At 43.2% G+C, this 18369-nt stretch overlaps 1 protein-coding gene across 1 annotated transcript in view; it reads left to right on the top strand.

Annotated features, from left to right (window-relative positions):
- Positions 1–18369, top strand: part of XYLT1 (xylosyltransferase 1) — a 378932-nt gene that overhangs the window by 336434 nt on the left and 24129 nt on the right. The window contains exons 9-10 of the mRNA XM_075010845.1: positions 8800–9062; positions 16193–16388. Of these exons, the coding sequence (XP_074866946.1) occupies positions 8800–9062; positions 16193–16388 (459 nt within the window). The remainder of the gene's footprint in view (positions 1–8799; positions 9063–16192; positions 16389–18369) is intronic.

Below are 18369 nucleotides of genomic sequence, written 5' to 3' on the forward strand. Positions count from 1 at the left end.
GGGAAGCAATCTCATTTTGTGGCTATACAATAAAAGGAGAAAGACCTCCCTTTGAACAATGGAAAAACTTCTGTCACTTTACGTATCAGTTTAAGCCCATAGTGAAGAATCAGAACATTTGGATTCAGCACTAATATCCAGGCACAAGTGGCTGCATTGTGTCAGTTTTAAATATGTGTCATCATAGGTTTAAAAAGTAGGTGAAAACTGCAGAGGGAGCTCTCATCACACCAACCAAGGAGGAGGGGGAGCTGTGAGGAATCATTGCCCCCACAAGCCCTGGCAAGGAAGGGGCACTGTGTGTGTTGATCACCCCTGAAATTCATCCCAACGTGGAGAGCTCACAGAAATCTCTCTACACCCATTTAAGACCAGCACATCTGCTATGTGGGTGGGGAGGCCCATGTGGGATTTCACATTGTTGCAATATCAACACTGGAAATGTTTATGATTTGATCACAAGACTCTCAGTGTCTGAAGGGTTTTTTCTTAGCGCCTCGGTTTCTGGATGGAGGCTATGACATAAGAGTCGTTTTCACATGTAAAAAGGAAGAATCTGACCCTCATGGTTTAAAGGGAGAGTCTTGGGAATGTGACCCAAGTGAATCCTGAAGGCTTAAAGGGCAATTTAAAAGACCTCAACATTCGTAATTATGAATGATTTATAAGATTTTGGGTTTTTGGACATTTGGAGTTGGGAAAATTGCAATATAGGAACCTTCAGAGATTTGTTTTTCCCTTTATCCTATACTACCTGGGGTGGGGTCTGCAACGTGTGGCTCTTTAAAGACTTTATAATTGCAAAAAAAAAAAAAAAGAAAAACCTACTAATTACTTTTGATAAGCAATGAACATCTAAAATGAACAACTTATACCTAACTAGCAAATGATATGTAATCTCGAAACTTTGGATAACTCCCCCAGCGTCCTCCAGATAGAAAGTTCGGGAGTGAAAGTCAGGAAGACAGTGGTACAAACACACATGAAGTGTGAGGAAATGGTATGAGAGAGGAGGCTGTGTTAGTCTGTAGTTTCGAGAACAAGAAGTCTTGTGGCACCTTATAGACTAACAGATGTTTTGGAGCATAAGCTTTCATAGGCAAAGACCCACTTCATCAGATGCAGATGAGGAAATAGACTATGTATGAGTTTGTGAACGTCCTGCAGTAAACATGTATTGCATTACAAATCATTGTGTGCGCGCTGTTCTTAAAATAAGGGTTAGAAAAAGTCTGGTTTGATGTTATTTATTAAGGACTGGCTCGTATTCACATGCATTGCAGCTCTTGAATTAATGAGTTTTTTACCAAATTGGAAAAATTGACTCTTCTTGCTATTTTGGTTGCCAGCCCCTGAACGAGGAAGTTATAAGAAAGCAGCATTAGATGGGCGGCAGGTGTGATTGGGCCCTATAATCGGAGTTTTATACTAATGATAAATTACAGTGTGATGCCAGTTGTTACCATCTGTATCTTTCTAAACATTTCATGATGCTGGGGGGCAGTGAAGCACACACAAGGGAGGCTACAGCTGGGCTAGAGACCTGCAGTTCCATCCTCCAGTCTCTCCGAGGCTACATCTACACTACGAGATAAATTTTATTTTTTTTAACCTCATTCTTATGAATTTGAATTTAAGTGTCCACAAACCTTCTTGAAATTCAAGCCATCGTTTTTCCGTGTCAGATTTCTTCGTCCCCATTGCCCTATGCAAGTTTGACAGCATGAACAGTGCATTGTGGGTACCTATCCCACAGTGCCTTAGCTCTGGTTGCTTGTGGATACTTCATGTTAGAATCCCAGAATGCAAAGAACGGTCCCAGAATTCAGAGCCCCCAGTAACAGAATTCAGACCTCCCCCAAACCCACCCGGGTTCCCTGTGCCACGCATCCTCTGTGGACATTGACATAGCGGCAGGAAGCTGTGCTAGCAGCCCTGCCCACTCCGACCCAGTTCTGTCAGCCATGCGTCCTCTGCAGACGTTGGCATAGTGGCAGGCAGCTGTGCTTTCAGCTCTCTCCCAAACACGCCCAGGTTCCCTATGCCGCACATCCTCTGTGGACACTGATGTAGCAGTGGGCACCTGTGCTATTAACCCTGTCCACCCCCTCCCGGTTCTGTCAGCCGCTCATCCGGACCCTTTATACGCTCATCCCTCGTTAAACGAGTACTTTATTTATGAGTACTTGCTTAAACGAGGGACACACATTCCCCCCCTAGTTCACTCAACGAGTGAACTCCCCCAGCTCATATGAGACTTACTCTGCAACCCACTGCAGCCTGATCTCCCCACCAGCCCCGCAGACACCAAACCCCCGAAACCTAAAGCCCCGCCGCTCCCCCGCCACTGGAACTGCCAAAATTTAAACCTCCCAGCGCACCCTGAACCGCCAAAATTTAACCCCCCTGTCGGCCCCACTCACCCCGATCTGCTGAAATTTAAAACCCCTCCAGCCCCGCGCACCCCAAACCATCAAAATTTAAAACCCCGCCGGCCCTGCGCACCCTGAACCGCCGAAATGTAGACCCCCTCTGCCGCCCCCACACACCCCATTATCTACTGAAACTTACCCCTCCACCCCCTGGCCAGCCCGTGCACCCTGAACTGCCGGAATTTAAACCCCCTGTAGCCCTGGCACACCCGAACTGCCTAAATTTAATACCCTCCTCCCCTCCCCACCGCCAGCCCCGCGCACTCGAACTGGCAAAACTTAAATCCTCCGCCGCCCCCGTGCACCCAAACCGCTGCAGCCTTAACCGCCCCACCGGCCCCACAGACTCAACCAGCAGCAGACTGAACCAACCCCTCCTGCCCCCGACCCAGACCCAACCCACCACCATGTTTTAACCCTCCCTCCCACTCAAGGCCCCAAACTGCCCTCAGCCTTTAACCCCCCACGACCCCAGGCTCGGTTACCTTTCAAAAGCAGCGCCATCTGCTGCCACTCTGAGCACTTGGAACCAATCAAAGACTTTTTCAAGTATTTTAGTAGGAATTTAGTGTTCCTCTTATGAGTTTTCGCCTACGAGCAAAAAGGTTAGGAACCAATTTTGCTCATATAGTGAGGGAGGAGTGTATTTGCAGGCCTGGGCACTGCAGAATTCAAATTCTAATTCAATCAAAAATTTGCAGGCTTCCTATGACCTTCTTCCTGTGCACCTGGATGGAGAGCAGCGTAGAAGGAAGCGGCCATACACAGGGGGTCACCGCATAGCTTTGTGGGATACATACAGGACACTTGTGGAGGCTAATAAATTCGAATGAAAGACATAGCGCTTCCACACTAGCCTTTATTCGAAATTTGAAATTGACGCTATCCCCATCCGGTAATATCGTCATTTTGTTATCAGTATTAGGGCTCACTAATTTGAGCTAATGATATTTGCAGTGAAGACAGTGATGTTTTCATATCGAGCTAACTCCTTTAAATTCAATATTCTCTGGTAGCATAGACGCAGTCCTCGTTTCCCTGTGCAAGTCTGTTTACGAAGACTTTGTGTGGGGTAGGTTGCAATGCCTCATGAAGCATGAATCACAGCCAGGCCAAAACAGAGATATCGTTTCTGCTGAAATATACCATCTACCAACCTTGGCTACCCTTGACAACAGAGGCACTTACCAAAATGCTAAGCAAGACATCTACCCTTAGATCAGGCGTGTCCAACCCGCGGCCCTCAACAGCTAGTAATGCAGCCCCACAAGATCGTAAACTTTTAACATTATTATGTGATTTATATACATTAACTATATTATATATTTTATATGCGGCCCAAGACAATTCCTGTTCACTCAGTGCAGCCCAGGCAAGCCAAAAGGTTGGACACCCATGCCTTAGATCTTCCCTGCAAACCTGTCGTCCCAAACACAGACCCAGTGTAGAGTTTGTCAAGGAGTATGTAAAAAGCCTTGATAAACTAGAAAGGATCAGTCTAACCCTGGGGTCAGCAACCCCCAGCACATGTGCCAATAGTGGCACTCAATCCAATTTTCATGGGAGCTCAGCCCCGCCCCTCCTCCCCCGTGCAGCTAGGAACTTGCTGAAAGCCAAGCTGCCTGTAGGTTAACAAAAGACAAGCCAGTGCTACTAACTACCACCTAAACAGTAAAGATCTGCATTGTTATTTATTAATGGAGCTGTTGAAGTAGCACCATTAGTGACTAAAAAGTATCACCATCACTCAGATTATACAAAGAGGTCAAAAGGTCGAATTTTGGCCCTTCACCTCGAATGGTAGCTGATCCCTTCATATCTCCAAGCTATGAAAACATGTGTTAGTGTATTTCAGAGAATAACCAGGCAAACTGAGCGGTAAAAGAAATCACAAACTGACATAAGCAGAAAGGGTGACTTCTGACCCACCACCCCTGCTGTACTCACTGTTCGCCACAACTGTGGCTCACAGTTCCCAAAAAAATACAATCATGCTACAGAGGGAGAGAATATCAGCGGGGAGAGCACATGTTCCGAGCAGTTGTGCGGGAAAGATGAGCACCCTCAAAAGAATTGCTTGTTGTAAGATCTGTAGCACTTATGCATTGTACCATTCCCCAAACCTGGCACACCCAACCTGAACAAGATAAAATAAAGCCAGTTTAAAAGCTAACAAAGTAGAACAAAGAGATGTATATGAATATATCCAACATTCTGTATAACACAAATCAGGAAATTTAAAAAGGGCTAATCACAACTGAAGGGCCTCTGCCCACAGCTAGCTCCTCCCTGAGGGTATGTCTTAACTTACTGGGTGCACAGGTTGATCTGCCAGAGTTTGGTTTCGTACATCTGGTAAAGATGCATGAAACTGATCTCTCTGGGGTCCACAGTTGACCTCCTGTACTCCTGCTCTTGTGAAGAATAAGGGAGGTCGCTCCTGTTGACCTCCATCAGAGAGGACAGACCTTACAGTTGATTGCAGATGCATAGATTCTATCTACGCAATTGACAGAGCTAGAATTGTGTATCTGCAGATGACTGTAAGATCTAGTATAGACCAAGCCGAAGAATCCTGTTAACGCTTTGAAACAGCAAATCTATACCTATAAACTATGCAGCTAAATGATTGGATATCAAAGGGCAAAAAACCAATCTCCCTGTCCTTCCCAGAGCCCGACCAGAAATTGTGAAATGTATAACCTAACAGAAGCTATGTTCAGCTGACACTGTGTAAAGGTCTGTTCTGGCTCCCCTTCTGGGCTTCTGCACTTGTGCATCTGCATCTTCTTTGCTCGCTGCTTGACCTTGTATAAATTGTTCCAGTGCTGCAGGGCTCCGTGTCTCATGCTGACTGCTCATGGTGAAAAGTTTGCTCCCTCTCCCCTGCACGCAGTGAGTCATCACATGCAGGAGAGACGGAATTGGCTCCCAGTTTGGAAAGTGGTGCGAGAGAAGGGAAATTTCAGCTTCTGTCCTGAGTGCACTTCACAAAGTGCTTTGTAGAGATTAAAGGTACTGCGTTGTGCTTAATTGATCTCCATGTAAGTCCACATGGTAAAATTGCTCTTCACCAAGCACTCTCTACCTTTTATCCGTTATCTAGTGGCCTAATTAGATACAATGGGCCTTGTTCTGTTTTCACTCACAGCAGTTCTCTACCTGGGGAGCATCCGCTGGTTTGGATAGAATTAATCCTGACTTACACAAATGTCACTGAAGTGGATAATCAGGCTATATATATGTGTATGTGTGTGTTCGCCTGTTCACTCGTACATTCATACATACATATAACTAGCTTGATTTGCCACCTGAGAAATGTTCGTAAAGCTCCTTGAACACTTCATTATCTGGGTTGATTCAATGAAGAAAAAAAACTGAGGACGTATTTAAAGAAGGAAGAAATGCAGAAAAGGAAAACAGCTTCATGACCAGTATGCGCTTCACCTCAGTGACCTGTCCTGTATGGCCAAAACTAGCTTATTACTTTCTATTCTAAATCACTTAAAACCAGTTGGGACATTTAATTAATTGGCTGAGGCACGTGATGGAAAAAAACTGGTTTGCCTGGTATAGCTTATTTAGCTTGGAGTGTGGGACGGGATGGCCTGCAATAACCCATATCAGCAAAAAAAAAATCCAAATAGATCTGAGAAATAGCCTCCTCTGTTACTAAAAAGAGTACAGTGCAACCTATGCTTGTGTTCCCCTGACACCTTCTGTTTTTCCTTTAATTTGATTAGCTTTTAAACACTATGAATTAATAACAAGCATTGACCCTAATTTGATTGCATTTTGATCCCCTAAACTGATTTAGCATGTTTCTCTCCTTGAAATGGTTACATTCTTTCAAAATTCATGAGGTGAAAATTGCTTATAATGACAATATGTTGAGAATAAAATGTAGGAGTAATACTGGGGAGGCTGCTGGAATTCTCTTCATTTAGGGCTCCATGCTACGGTAATGTATTCCTTAACATGTTCTGTGCCTACTCTACTAAACTTCAGTGTAATGCAGGTAGAAAGCTTTTCACTCAGGCCAGGAGTACAACAGGTCAAAAGCTGATCTAAAATACGCAGTTCCAGCTATGGCAGTTTTGTAGTTAGAATCGACCATTGTAGATCCATCTTTCTGGTCATCTTCACAGTGGGAGATCGATGGGAGAAACTGTCCCGTCAACCTTCCTTACTCCTCACAACAATGAGGAGTTCCAGGGCGAACCACAGAGCTCTCATGATACAAGTTAGCATGTTCTCACTAGGGCTGTGTCTGCATTACCTCCCTACTTCGAAGGGAGGATGGTAAGTAGTGTGCTGGGAGTTTGTTCATGAAGTGCTGCGGTACATATGCAGCACTTCCTTAAGCAAATTCCCCTCCGTAGCAACTTCGAAGTGTCAGCTCGCGTCTAGCTGGTACTTCAAAGTGTCGGCTCACCTGCCGGTACTTCGAAGTCCCTAGGGTACTTCGAAGTCCCTTTACTCCTGAGTTGTCCTTTGTTCTGAGCCTTACCACTGAAAGACAATGAGAAGTCCTATGGCACCTTATAGACTAGTAGATTTTGTGGAGCCCAAGGTTTTGTGGGCAAATACAAAAATGGATCTTTGCCCATGAAAGCTTATGCTCCAAAAAAATCTATTAACCTATAAGGTGTTACAGGACTTCTCTTTCTTTTTGTGGATACAGACTAGCACAGCTATCTTACTGACACAGTAAGACAGTGATTGAATATAAAAAAAATCGTCTTTTCCCATTTTTTTCCTTATTAGTAAATAGTATGTATATGTTTGTGTTGCGGTACTAGAAGCACCAACAAAGATCAGACCAGAGTGTTAGGCATTGTACATTCTGGCTACATCTACACTAGAGAGTTCTGTAGACAGAACTCGCAGAGCATCTACACACACAATGCTTTTCTTCAACAGAAACTCAACAAAAAAGCTGTGTAGACAATCTGGGGGGCCCTTTTGTTGACAGAGAGGAGCAAAAGATTGATCTGTTTTTGTGTTAGACGTGATCTGTCGACAGATGTTTTATCAGAACATCTCTTCCAGGTGCTTCTAGTGTAGATGTAGCCAATGGGATGGGGATAGTTTCTTGTAGACAGGATAGGCAAAAGATGAGAGGCAAAACAAGGACAGAAAGAGGCAACATGACTAACCCAAGGTCATACAGTAGTTCAGCAGTAGAGCTACCCTTTGACACTTCCTTTTCTCTGGTGCACTAATACTGCTACACTTATTTGCTGGCATTATGGCATTTGAATTCACTTAACAGCATTACCTAGCTAAGGGAATGAAACATGCCTCTTAGGTGTGTTCGGCTTTTTCTATATAACAGAAGTGTATTGTCTAAATCTTGGTGTTGACAAGTCTGTTTCTTACCGTTATTGTCAGTAGATTTTTCTTTTACTGTTTTCACTCTCTAGAGTGTGCTCACAATTTATATCTGTCTGCTGTCTACTAGCTTAGAGGAAACAAATTTAAATACAGTCTTTCCAGAAGGAAAGCCTGAATCCAAGTAAGCAGTAGGCTCTTGATTTAGCCTTTCCCCAGGTTCCATTACCCGCTTTCCCCAGAAGGCTTCAAATGCTTTTGTTTTTTTTGCAATGGCCACAGTCTTGTAACTCTTGTCCTTCTCTCTTCCTGCTGTTTGTCATGTCCTGTCTTTCTTTAGATTATAAGAACTTCAGGGTAAGAATTGTATCTTTTATAGATCCTTTAAAGTGCACTCCTGTGAGCTGTGAACAAATACATGTTGAACCTCTCTTATCCGGAACACTGTCATCTGGCAACATCCGTAATCTGCCATGATTTTAGTTAGCCAGACAACCACTTACCCTGGGTGTATCCAAGTTTCCCATGGTCCCATAGTGTTTGTTTACAACCATCAGTCTTGGCTTTCAATGCTCTGTGCTGTTATTTAACTGTAATTTACCCCTAAAAATCTTCTAGGCACCCAGTAATCAATGGAAGTGTTGGTCATGCTGCAAGGCAATGGTGACCGCCTGCTGTCCGGCAAATTCTCTCATTTGGCACCAGTCAGGTCCCCAGGGTGCTGGACGAGAGAGGTTCAACCTGCATTTAGAGTAAAATTATGTCTGGCCCTGGGCAAACAAATAGAAGGCTCAGGTATGGGGCAAAATGTTTCTGCTTTGTGCTCTAGCCTAGGAACCTTCTGCAGCATGGTTGAGGGAAGTGCATATATTTTTAATATAACACTTACTTGAGCACTACTGCTTAACTTGCCTGTGGCCATAGGTAAACGCTGCTTGTGTCCTTAACTCCAGTCCATTGCTTAGAAGATCAAGTGGTTTTGTTAATGAAACGGAAACTAACTCAGGTGTTTTTTCTTTTATTATCACCACAGCAAACTGCCAGGCCAACATTCTTTGCCCGTAAATTTGAAGCTGTAGTGAATCAAGAGATCATCAGTCAGCTGGACTATTATTTGTACGGTAACTACCCATCGGGCACGCCAGGCCTCAGGTCATACTGGGAGAATATATACGATGAGCCTGACGGCATCCACAGCCTCAGTGATGTCATGCTAACCATGTACCACTCATTTGCCCGCTTGGGCCTAAGGAGAGCTGAGAAGTCATTGCACACTGATGGAGACAACAGCTGCCGGTTAGTCTGAAACATCTTTCTTTTGCCCTGTGAGAGCAGGTGTCTTAGAGGTACAGGGCCTCATCCAAAGTCCGGCGAGGCTCTTCAGTGAGTGTTGTATCAAATCTAAATATCAGAATATGCTCTACAGTATAGAGTGGCTGTGCTGGACTAGAAAGGAGTGAAAAATTCATCCTCCCAGGGAATTTCACACACTTCACAGTATAGGCTGATGCACATACAGGGCTTGTCAGCTCTGGGTTTGATAAGCTGTGCAGATTTCCAAAGGTGTTTATACTTACCGATATATATTGGTTATCCAGGGTTGGCATTATGTTTGGGATTTGCTTGATACACTATTAAAGCAGCTCCCTGGCCTAACCAGTAATGGCATGGTGCCTGTTCGCTAGTGGGCTTTATTTATTCATTTATTGCAAGTGGATGTTGACATGCGCAGCTCCTAGATACTTAGTTTTGTTTCAGAGGAGATCCTGCTGACATTTATACTTTCCGGGCAGCAGAAGACAGAATTTCAATCTCTCAGCAACAAGGGTTAACGAGTCTTCCTCCTTGTCCCTCTGTGACCAGATTTTTCTGTGTGGTGCTCACAAGAACAAGTCACATGAGTTGAGTTTTCTTTAACAATTACAGTAGCCCTCAGTTGAGAGTGCAGCCACTGATATTTCAAAAAGCAACAGGCCACGATTCCATTAATGTGAATAAATTAATATTTCTTTAAAAGAACCAAAAATGTTAAAGAAACACTCTTATTAAAGGTTTCCATCAATAAATTTAATTAAAAAATCCATTTTATTGAATGCTTATAATTAAACATATTTACATTCTTTCATTTCAAAGTAAAGCTGGTCTCATGCTAGGTGTTTATTGTCTGTACTCACATGTTAAAGCTTTTTATTATCAAAGCAAGGATATTTCATCCTTTAAAGTCTTCCTTTAAATTGTACAGTTCCCTTTCAGCTCTAAAATGTAATTACTTATGCATTGTTTATTGTGACTTGTGTAACCTACTGTCTTTCCACACTAACAGAAAACACACTTAATCCAACTCTGAGAGTGCTAAAACTATTCCTTGCCATTTGAGAAATGGAGTTGGTCCCTCATGTTGTTGGGTAGGAACCTAATTCTCTGTAACCTTCTTACTCAGTCACCAAAGTGCTGAGTGCTGTCCCTTTTGGGAAGCTCTAGCAGTATGTGATCTAGATTTTCTTTACAGCCCTACCAGTAAAGTTTCTCAGTCCAGAGGAGTTAAAGGTCCATAGCAATTAGATATAAATAATAACTGGGCACATACCTTCCCTTGTTTCAAACAGATGGATTTGGTGAATTATAATGTCACTTGGCTTGTAGCAGTTTTACCAAAATAGGATATGAGAGCTACATGTGACTGGTAATAAAATCTTATTGTAAACTTTATATTCCTACTCCTTTTGCTAACATTCTGATGATTGTTTATATTGATAATTTTACTGCATTTCTATAGAGGCTTTCATCTCAAAGGATCAAAAGGTGTTTTGCACGCTTAAAGTAATAAATTATATGCAAGGCAATCCCTTCATCCACCATTGTAATGCATCCAGTTCTAGAGTGTACCATAGCTGTTTAACCCAACAAAGCAAAACTATGAAACAGTTTAAGGCAAGAAATGAGGACTGTCATATCCAATTGAAACATTACTCAGATACTTGGGCTAAACCTCTCTGAACATTCTGTGCAGGTTGTTATTAATTGATTATGTAGTATCAAGTACAGTTGAAAGTAAGACCCAATTTATGTTTCATAGTGATGGCCGGTGCTTAGCTTACCCAATACACTTCTTCCTCTTTTCTCTCCTCCTGTTAGTTTTTGCTCTCTCTTTTTCCTGGCATGTGCACTCGCTCTCATTCTTGCACTCTGTCTCTCTCATAATTTTTTTTCAAGTTAGCAGCAAAGGTAATAGGCTCATGTTGGGTTCCCTCCCTTTAGCTGTAGGGCTGGCAGCCATACGCCATCTGATGATGATGTGATCACAGCCCCAGTCAATTTCACACTGCTATAGGAACCACAAGGAAAGTTCTGCATCTTAAGATCATGCTCAGTGTCCCGTCCCCAACCAGATCCTATGGGAAATTGTTGCTATCGAACAGATTTCTGTTAAAAAATTGCCCAGCAGTCTTCACCTAAAGAGGGGTAGACCACTTCCTCAAAAAGATGGACCCCGTAGACTGTTCTTGAACTTATATTACATGTCAACATCCTCAATGCAAGCCACATGAGAAGGTGTTGGCATTTAATTTATTTCTTTTCACCTCTGAATACTTTTGCCAAGAGACATTTACTTAGACTGTTTCATGGATACTGTAAATATTTGCTGTCGCACATACATAAAGCAGGAGGCCTTTGTATTCAGGACAGAATTTAGTGTGTTGCCTGTATGGGCTGCAGTGTTTTGTTTGCTGCATTGTAGCAGAGCCCATCAATGTCAGCCTTGTTTGTATTCTGTCTTGCCACGTTTATTGCTCATGCCCTAGATATTTCAGCCCTGGTGGCACAGGTTTCTTACAATGCAACATTGTTCTTGGCTGGCTGACTGTTGCCAGCTTGACATGATATTGTATTATGGGAAGGCTGGTTTTTGCAAGCTAGGTGTTGTGGGCCCAGTAGGCTTTCAATAGGTCTGTCACATATGAGGTTCTGAGTGTCATCAGTAGAAAAAATAGTTAATTACAGGATTGTAAATATGGTAAGCTTAAGTACTGATGCCAAAACCATAAATTACACCTTTTAATATTGTTGAGAAAATCTTTCTCAGGATGAAAGAGCCAGTGGTGCATAAGTTTAGCCCATTTAAATCTGTGGTCAAGAGAGCTTAATGAGAAGCTATAGAATCTTCTGGCTAGTCTTTCTCAGGGCATATTGACATGGCAAGTTACTGTACAGCAAACCAGAGTGTGTTTTCACTGCACTTCTGTCAGCAGGCTGGGGTGCTGTAGATCCCCACCCTGGTGTGGGGCACAGGGCCTCGCTGTGTATAGCAGTCCTAACAGTAAGAAGTCAAGATGGTGATGATCTTGAGCACAAGCAATCCCAGCCTTCCACTAGCCAAGAGAGTTGTGTTAGAAAAGTTTGGGCCAGCTCTTCCTATCCATTTCACTCACATGGCCCTTCAGGCCTAAGTGGGTAGAACGTGTCCCTTTGTGAAGGAATCCCGTAGTCATGAGATGGAATTGGCCACTAGCTCAGCCAGAGCATCTCCGGTGCCCTGACTTGCAGTGCCTTCTACTGTTCCTCTGCGGAGGCTTTCTAGAAGAAAGTTTACCAATCCTTGTGCCGTGTGGCAATTTTTGATGTGAACCTAACCATCACTATGATGATTTAAGATTGGCGGGAGGTGGAGGAAGACACAGGCATGGAGCTGTGGTCATCCAGTCTTTGGCAATTGGAAGATAGAACAGCTTACTTGAATTTGTACTTTTCGTTCATTTGTGGCAAATATAATATTGGGATCTGGTTCAAATGACCATTTTATAATTGTAATGTAAGTATAAATGGGACAGTCCTGGAAGGGAGATATCCATTGTTACAGTAACAGTGGGAGGTACTTGGATGAGAAGGTGATGGGGGGTCATAAAAAGAGAGAGACAGATAATGAGATACAAGAGCCTGTATAGATAGGAAACGTGCCTCCTGCTTTAGCCTCCAGTAGTGGTTTCAGATATTCACAGGTTGGTTGTGCTGTTTGGTACAGTTACTGAATCACTACTCTTTTCATTTGGAGTCTGGTATCAAAGACTTCCTGAAGTCCCAAGGGTAAGAAATGTTATGACAGTAATTATGTAAACAGTGGGCATCTATTAATGGCATAGAACTTACCAGAGTATCTAGAAACTGGCCAAGCTTCATTTCTCTCTCTTTGGTTGGAAAGATTTTTTCTCTTTGGCCCACCTTCTTCACATTTTTCTTTTATTTTGTATTGTCAACCATGAAGATGAAAGGCCCCAACCCTACAAAGACGAACTCATGCTTAGCTTTACACGTTTTGAATAGTTCTTTGACAGCATTGGGGCTGCTTACAACACATAAGATCAAGCGCATGCAGAACCAGGAATAAAGAGAGAAGGGATTCACCCTGAAACTCAGTGCAGTCATACCTTTTGAATGGAAGGCCCTTCTGAGGCTAAGTCTATGCTATGAGATGAATTTGGATTTACTAATATCAATTTCGTAACTCTGAATTTGATAAATTCAGATTTGACTATCTTCAGCTCCCCTTGTGCTCCTCACAAAGTCAACTTCTTGCTGCCACACTCAATTGGCAAACGTTGACTGTTGCAGCAGTGCATTGTGGGAACCTATCGCACAATTCGCTCATCCTCATAGCAGTCTGGGTATTTTCGCTGGTATTTGACATCATCTTCCCACATTGCATTCTCCTCATTCCCTTCCCGTGGTAAGCGAACGTCCGTTTTTCCAGTCAGAAGGAAGGAAAAGTAGGGTATCAGCAGAGATTGCCAAGTTAACAGAAATCTTTCTGCCATAACTGAATTATCAAGGATTTTATAAAAATCAGCAGATGTGTGTCTTCTCAGCTGACCATCTACTGACTGTCCTCCCTCCCTTGATTGCATTGGATCCCTGAAAATAACACCGAGACAGTAAAAAGCATGAAGAAGAGTTGATAGTAAAGTTTTTGAAAAAACGGAGTTTCTGTGGGGGAGGATATTTGGCTTCCTAGTCCATAATACAGCTTGTATGCAGTCTGTATTCTCAACTGGCCCTCCACCCATTCTTCTCTGTCTGCAGGGATCCAAAGTTAGAAGAAAGAGGATAGAAAAGTGTAGGAGAAAAGATTTTTGTCTTCCCTCTTCACTACGCAGAATTTGCAACATGGGAGATGGGGCTGAAATCTCTTGTTCTTTGAGAAAACCAACAGGTTCTCAACTGGCCCTCCACCCACTCTTCCCTGTGTGAAGAAGACCAAGAAAGAGGACTGCACGGAAGCCAAGACATGGTGCTGCCTGGCAGCATGGTCAGCACCGAACGGCAGACACATAATTTTATTGGGTCAGGGGCAAGCCACGTGATGTGATTGTTTGCGGGAAAGACCCTGACTGTATGGCACCTGTGTGGGAGAGACAAGGGGACACACAAATGTAAACTGCTGAGAAGAAGTTTTTCGGCTTCTTATGTAAGCACGACCCCCACAGCAGCCTTGCTGCCATGTGGTGCGGCAGGGCAGCAACTGGCACCAGGCAGCACAGAAAAAAATAGCAAGTGTAGAAACAGAACTGTGACCTCCGTGCAGGGGCTATTTGTAACAGGCAGATGTGCTCACAGCACTAATAACAAAGAAAGACACATTTCTCAGGCTCTCATACAAACATGACCCCGCAGCCACAGGCTTCCTGGTCCTTTTTGAAATTCATGGTCTTCCTGTTACCTAACTCCTGGCACCTGGAGAGCAGCAGACAGAGTGGAGCACTGTGGGGCATTGTGGGTTACATATGGGACACCTCTGAAGGCTAGTGCATTCCATTTTAAGATGTGGCACTTCCATACTGGCCGTTATTTGAACTTTAAGTTCGAACTTGGTGCCATACCCAGCAGGTACCAATGATATTATAATATCAATATTAGTACTCCCTAAATGGAGCTAGTGGTATTTACAGCGAAGACAGTCACATATAATGTCCAGCTAACTGCCTTAAATTCCAATTTATCTGGTGGTGTGGATGTAGCCTCAGAGACGCATTGCCATTGTTAGAAATGTATTGCATCTGTCGACTTCAGTGCTGTGTAACTGTATTGACAGTAATGCTGCTCTATCATCACATTATTCAGAACCATTTGGTATAAACACAGTTCCCAGATTCTTCTCAGTAGAGTTGTCATGTTGACATCTGTAAATCAGAAAAGGGGGCGCTGGCTGAGATCTGTCTGTGAAAGGGAGTAACAGTCTGCTTGACTTTGTCCTACTCTCACTAGTGCTGTTAGGATTTGTTTAATGAAATCCAGGCTATGTCTAGGCTGCAATGCAAACCGTGTAGTACTGAGCCTTAAAGTCTGGGACAACTGACTGGGACTTTCAGGGCTAAACACAGCACTATAAACATTTATGCTCAGGCAGAAACCCACCTTTTCAGGGTCTGCGTGCAGGCACCAGCCCAAATTCACTTTTCTACATTGCATTTGTATAGCCCTGCAACCCCAGCTGCACACGTCTGAGTCAGCTGACATGAATGAGGCACCTCCATGCTTTGTTCGCGTCTTTTATTGTAATATACAGGTTGAATGTCTCTAATCTGTAACTCCCTCATCCAGCAACATCCATAGCCCAGCATGATTTTAGTTAGCCAGACGATCACTCATCATGGATGTGGCAAAGTTTCCTGTGGTCCTGTAAAGTTTGTTTACAGACCTGTCTCTCTGTGTTCTGTGCTGTTATTTAGCTGTAATTTACCCCTAAATATCTTCTAAGAGCCCAGAAAGCAGTGGAGTGGTGGTAATGTGCTAGATAACACTGACGTCCTGTGGTTTGGCAAATTCTCTTACTCAGTTCCTGGCAGGCCCTGGGGGTGCTGGAGAAAAGAGGTTCAACCTTTAGTTACATTTCCACTGTTCACCCACCCCCTCTTTCATGATGAAATTGGAGGACTTGAATGTGGCTTGAAATTGGACTCACTCCCCCATCTTTGTGCAAAGTTTGAATTTGGTTGACTCGAACCTCACTTTGGATTGGAATCCCAAATCTGAACACCACTAAATCTGAACTTGTAGATTGGTCTCCCCCCCGCACAGTAAAATATTATCTTCAGAGTTCAACTGTGCCTCTTGGTACAGGACCATTTCATCAGAAAGGATTAATATGGAAGTAGTGTTTTCTGGCCCAAAGAGAGAGCTTAAAAGGAATTTAGCTGTGGCTGCCTTTTAAATGAGAGCATGTCTTACTAACCATTCTGTGTTTTGGAATAGCTGAAGAGCCTAAGGATATCTAATAATGAGTAATGAACGCATTTAAGATGCCTGAACACTGAAGTAGCATATTTTAGTTGAAACAAATGTCCCTTTAAATCTGCAGCTCACTGTCAATGGTGTTTTCCTGTAACTGATTTTTCATAATTAATATCCATACACATATACTGTGTGTTTTCCAGGTACTATCCTATGGGTCATCCAGTTTCAGTCCAACTCTACTTCCTTGCTGATCGTTTTCAGGGCTTCCTAATCAAACATCATGCAACAAATCTGGCTGTCAGTAAACTAGAGACTTTGGAAACGTGGGTGATGCCAAAGAAAATGTTTAAGATTGCTAGTCCACCAAGTGATTTTGGAAGGCTTCAGTTCTCAGAGGTAAGTGTGGGAGGGATTTCTTCACCCAATGCACAGTCAGCTTGTGGAACTCCTTGCCAGAGGATGCTGTGAAGACCAGGAGTTTAACCTGGTTAAAAAAATTAGTTAAATTCATGGAGGATCGGTCCCTCAATGCTTATTAGCCAGGGTGGATAGAAATGTGCCCTAGCCTCTGTTTGTCAGAAGCTGGAAATGGGTGACAGTGGAGGGATCACTTGATAATTACCTCTTCTTTTTACTCCTTCTGGGGCATCTGGGATGGGCCACTGTCAGAAGACAGAATACAGGTTTCAATGGAGCTTTGATCTGACCCAGTGTGGCCATTTTTATGTTCTCATTTCGCTGGTCAGGGTCAGTGTTCCCTGTAAGCTGAGCACTTGGGCAGCCACCCAGCAGAGATTTATGTGCTGCCCAGCTGATTAGCAATGCGCCCACAGGTGGCAGCACAGTGGTGTGCATCTGCTCATGCCTCAGTACTCCAATAAAATTTATGCCATGCCTGGATGGAAAAAATTAGAGGGAGCCATTGACCAGGGTGCGTTTTTGGTACAAGCTCTCACTCCTTCCCCTTGTGTGGCGAATTACCCCTCACCCCCCGAAAACGGCCAAAAGTCTGCAATCAGCAGATCAAAAAAAAAACCAATCAGCCCCTGGAAGTTGGCACCCCAGGCAAATGCGTTCTAGAAGTCTGAGGCGTGGTGGCTCAGTGGGTTAGGACACAAGTCCTTCATTATAGGAAATATTGATGGAAATCCAGATTTATGGCCCAACTATGTGACATGCTGTACACGTCCTGCAACAATATAAATGCCCTCGGATCCCCTTGAGATCAGTTATCTCAGCACAGGTGGTCAGCCCCTTACAGGAATTAGCATCTGTGTCAATTTCCCCATCCAAGTAGACAGAGGATCAGAAAGAAAGGGGCACTGAAGCTCCAGACTGAGGTGGGCTGTTTGTGATGGAGGTAGTTCTTTTCTCTAGCCTGTGTTGTTAAATCCTCCATCTCATGAACATGCTGAAAAAATTAAAATTAGGAAAAGTCAGGGAGTAAAACTATATATGGATAGAAAATTGATGTAGTAACATCAAGGAGAAAATTACAACAGTGGTTGAGATATACCCACAAATCCTGATATTTCCTCATGGCATTTGACCCTTTATCTGCACACACACACACTATAAAAAATGTACCCCTGAAGTACAGCATGAGAGATGTACCAGTAATAGAACCTGACATCCATATTGTGTTTTAAACATATAACTGTCTGGACAGTTAATTTCATGATTTTTCTTATTAAGCCAGAAATTTCAATTAAAACATAAAATTGATTGAACAAATTTGTTCCCAGTCATTATGGCCTAGTCCATATATTATCATCATCTTTGGCAATTAAGAAAGGCGTAGGTAGGATTCAGTGTTTTGGTTTTCATTGCAAATCTGAGACATTAATGTCCCATTAAGAAGATGGATGTGGGATGCATTTTGTTTATCAATGTGCCTGGTGGTTGACTTGCCATTTCGTGCAGTGATAAATTGTCATACAAGCTGCATTTCTTGTGATTAGTAGCACTTCTGCTGTTTGGTTCTTAATTCTACTTTTGCATGATTCCTGATTTAAGTGCTTCTCAGTTTGAAAACACATGGGTGAGTAACAAACACAGTTAATCTGCCAGAGTTTGTGTTTAAAGTACTCAGGTATCACTCTTAAACACAATGTTCATAAGAAAAGAGAAAATTCTTGGCTTGTATCAGTTCCTGGAGAAGCTGTAGGGCCCTTAACCTGTTCTCAGATTGATGCCTCAACGGAAGTCATGTGAGCGTAAGCAAGGGAAGAATTGACACTTGGTGAGTGCCCCTCACTTCAGAAGGAAATTCTTCTTCAATTGGAAATAGCCATCCAGCAGTTTTCCCTCTTAGCAGAGCACTAGGGCAGCCACTCAGCAGAGATTCAGGGGCTGCCCAGCTGATTAGCAAAACTTG

This window comes from Carettochelys insculpta, chromosome 16, assembly GCF_033958435.1.
Source record: "Carettochelys insculpta isolate YL-2023 chromosome 16, ASM3395843v1, whole genome shotgun sequence".
NCBI classification, from domain to species: domain Eukaryota; kingdom Metazoa; phylum Chordata; order Testudines; family Carettochelyidae; genus Carettochelys; species Carettochelys insculpta.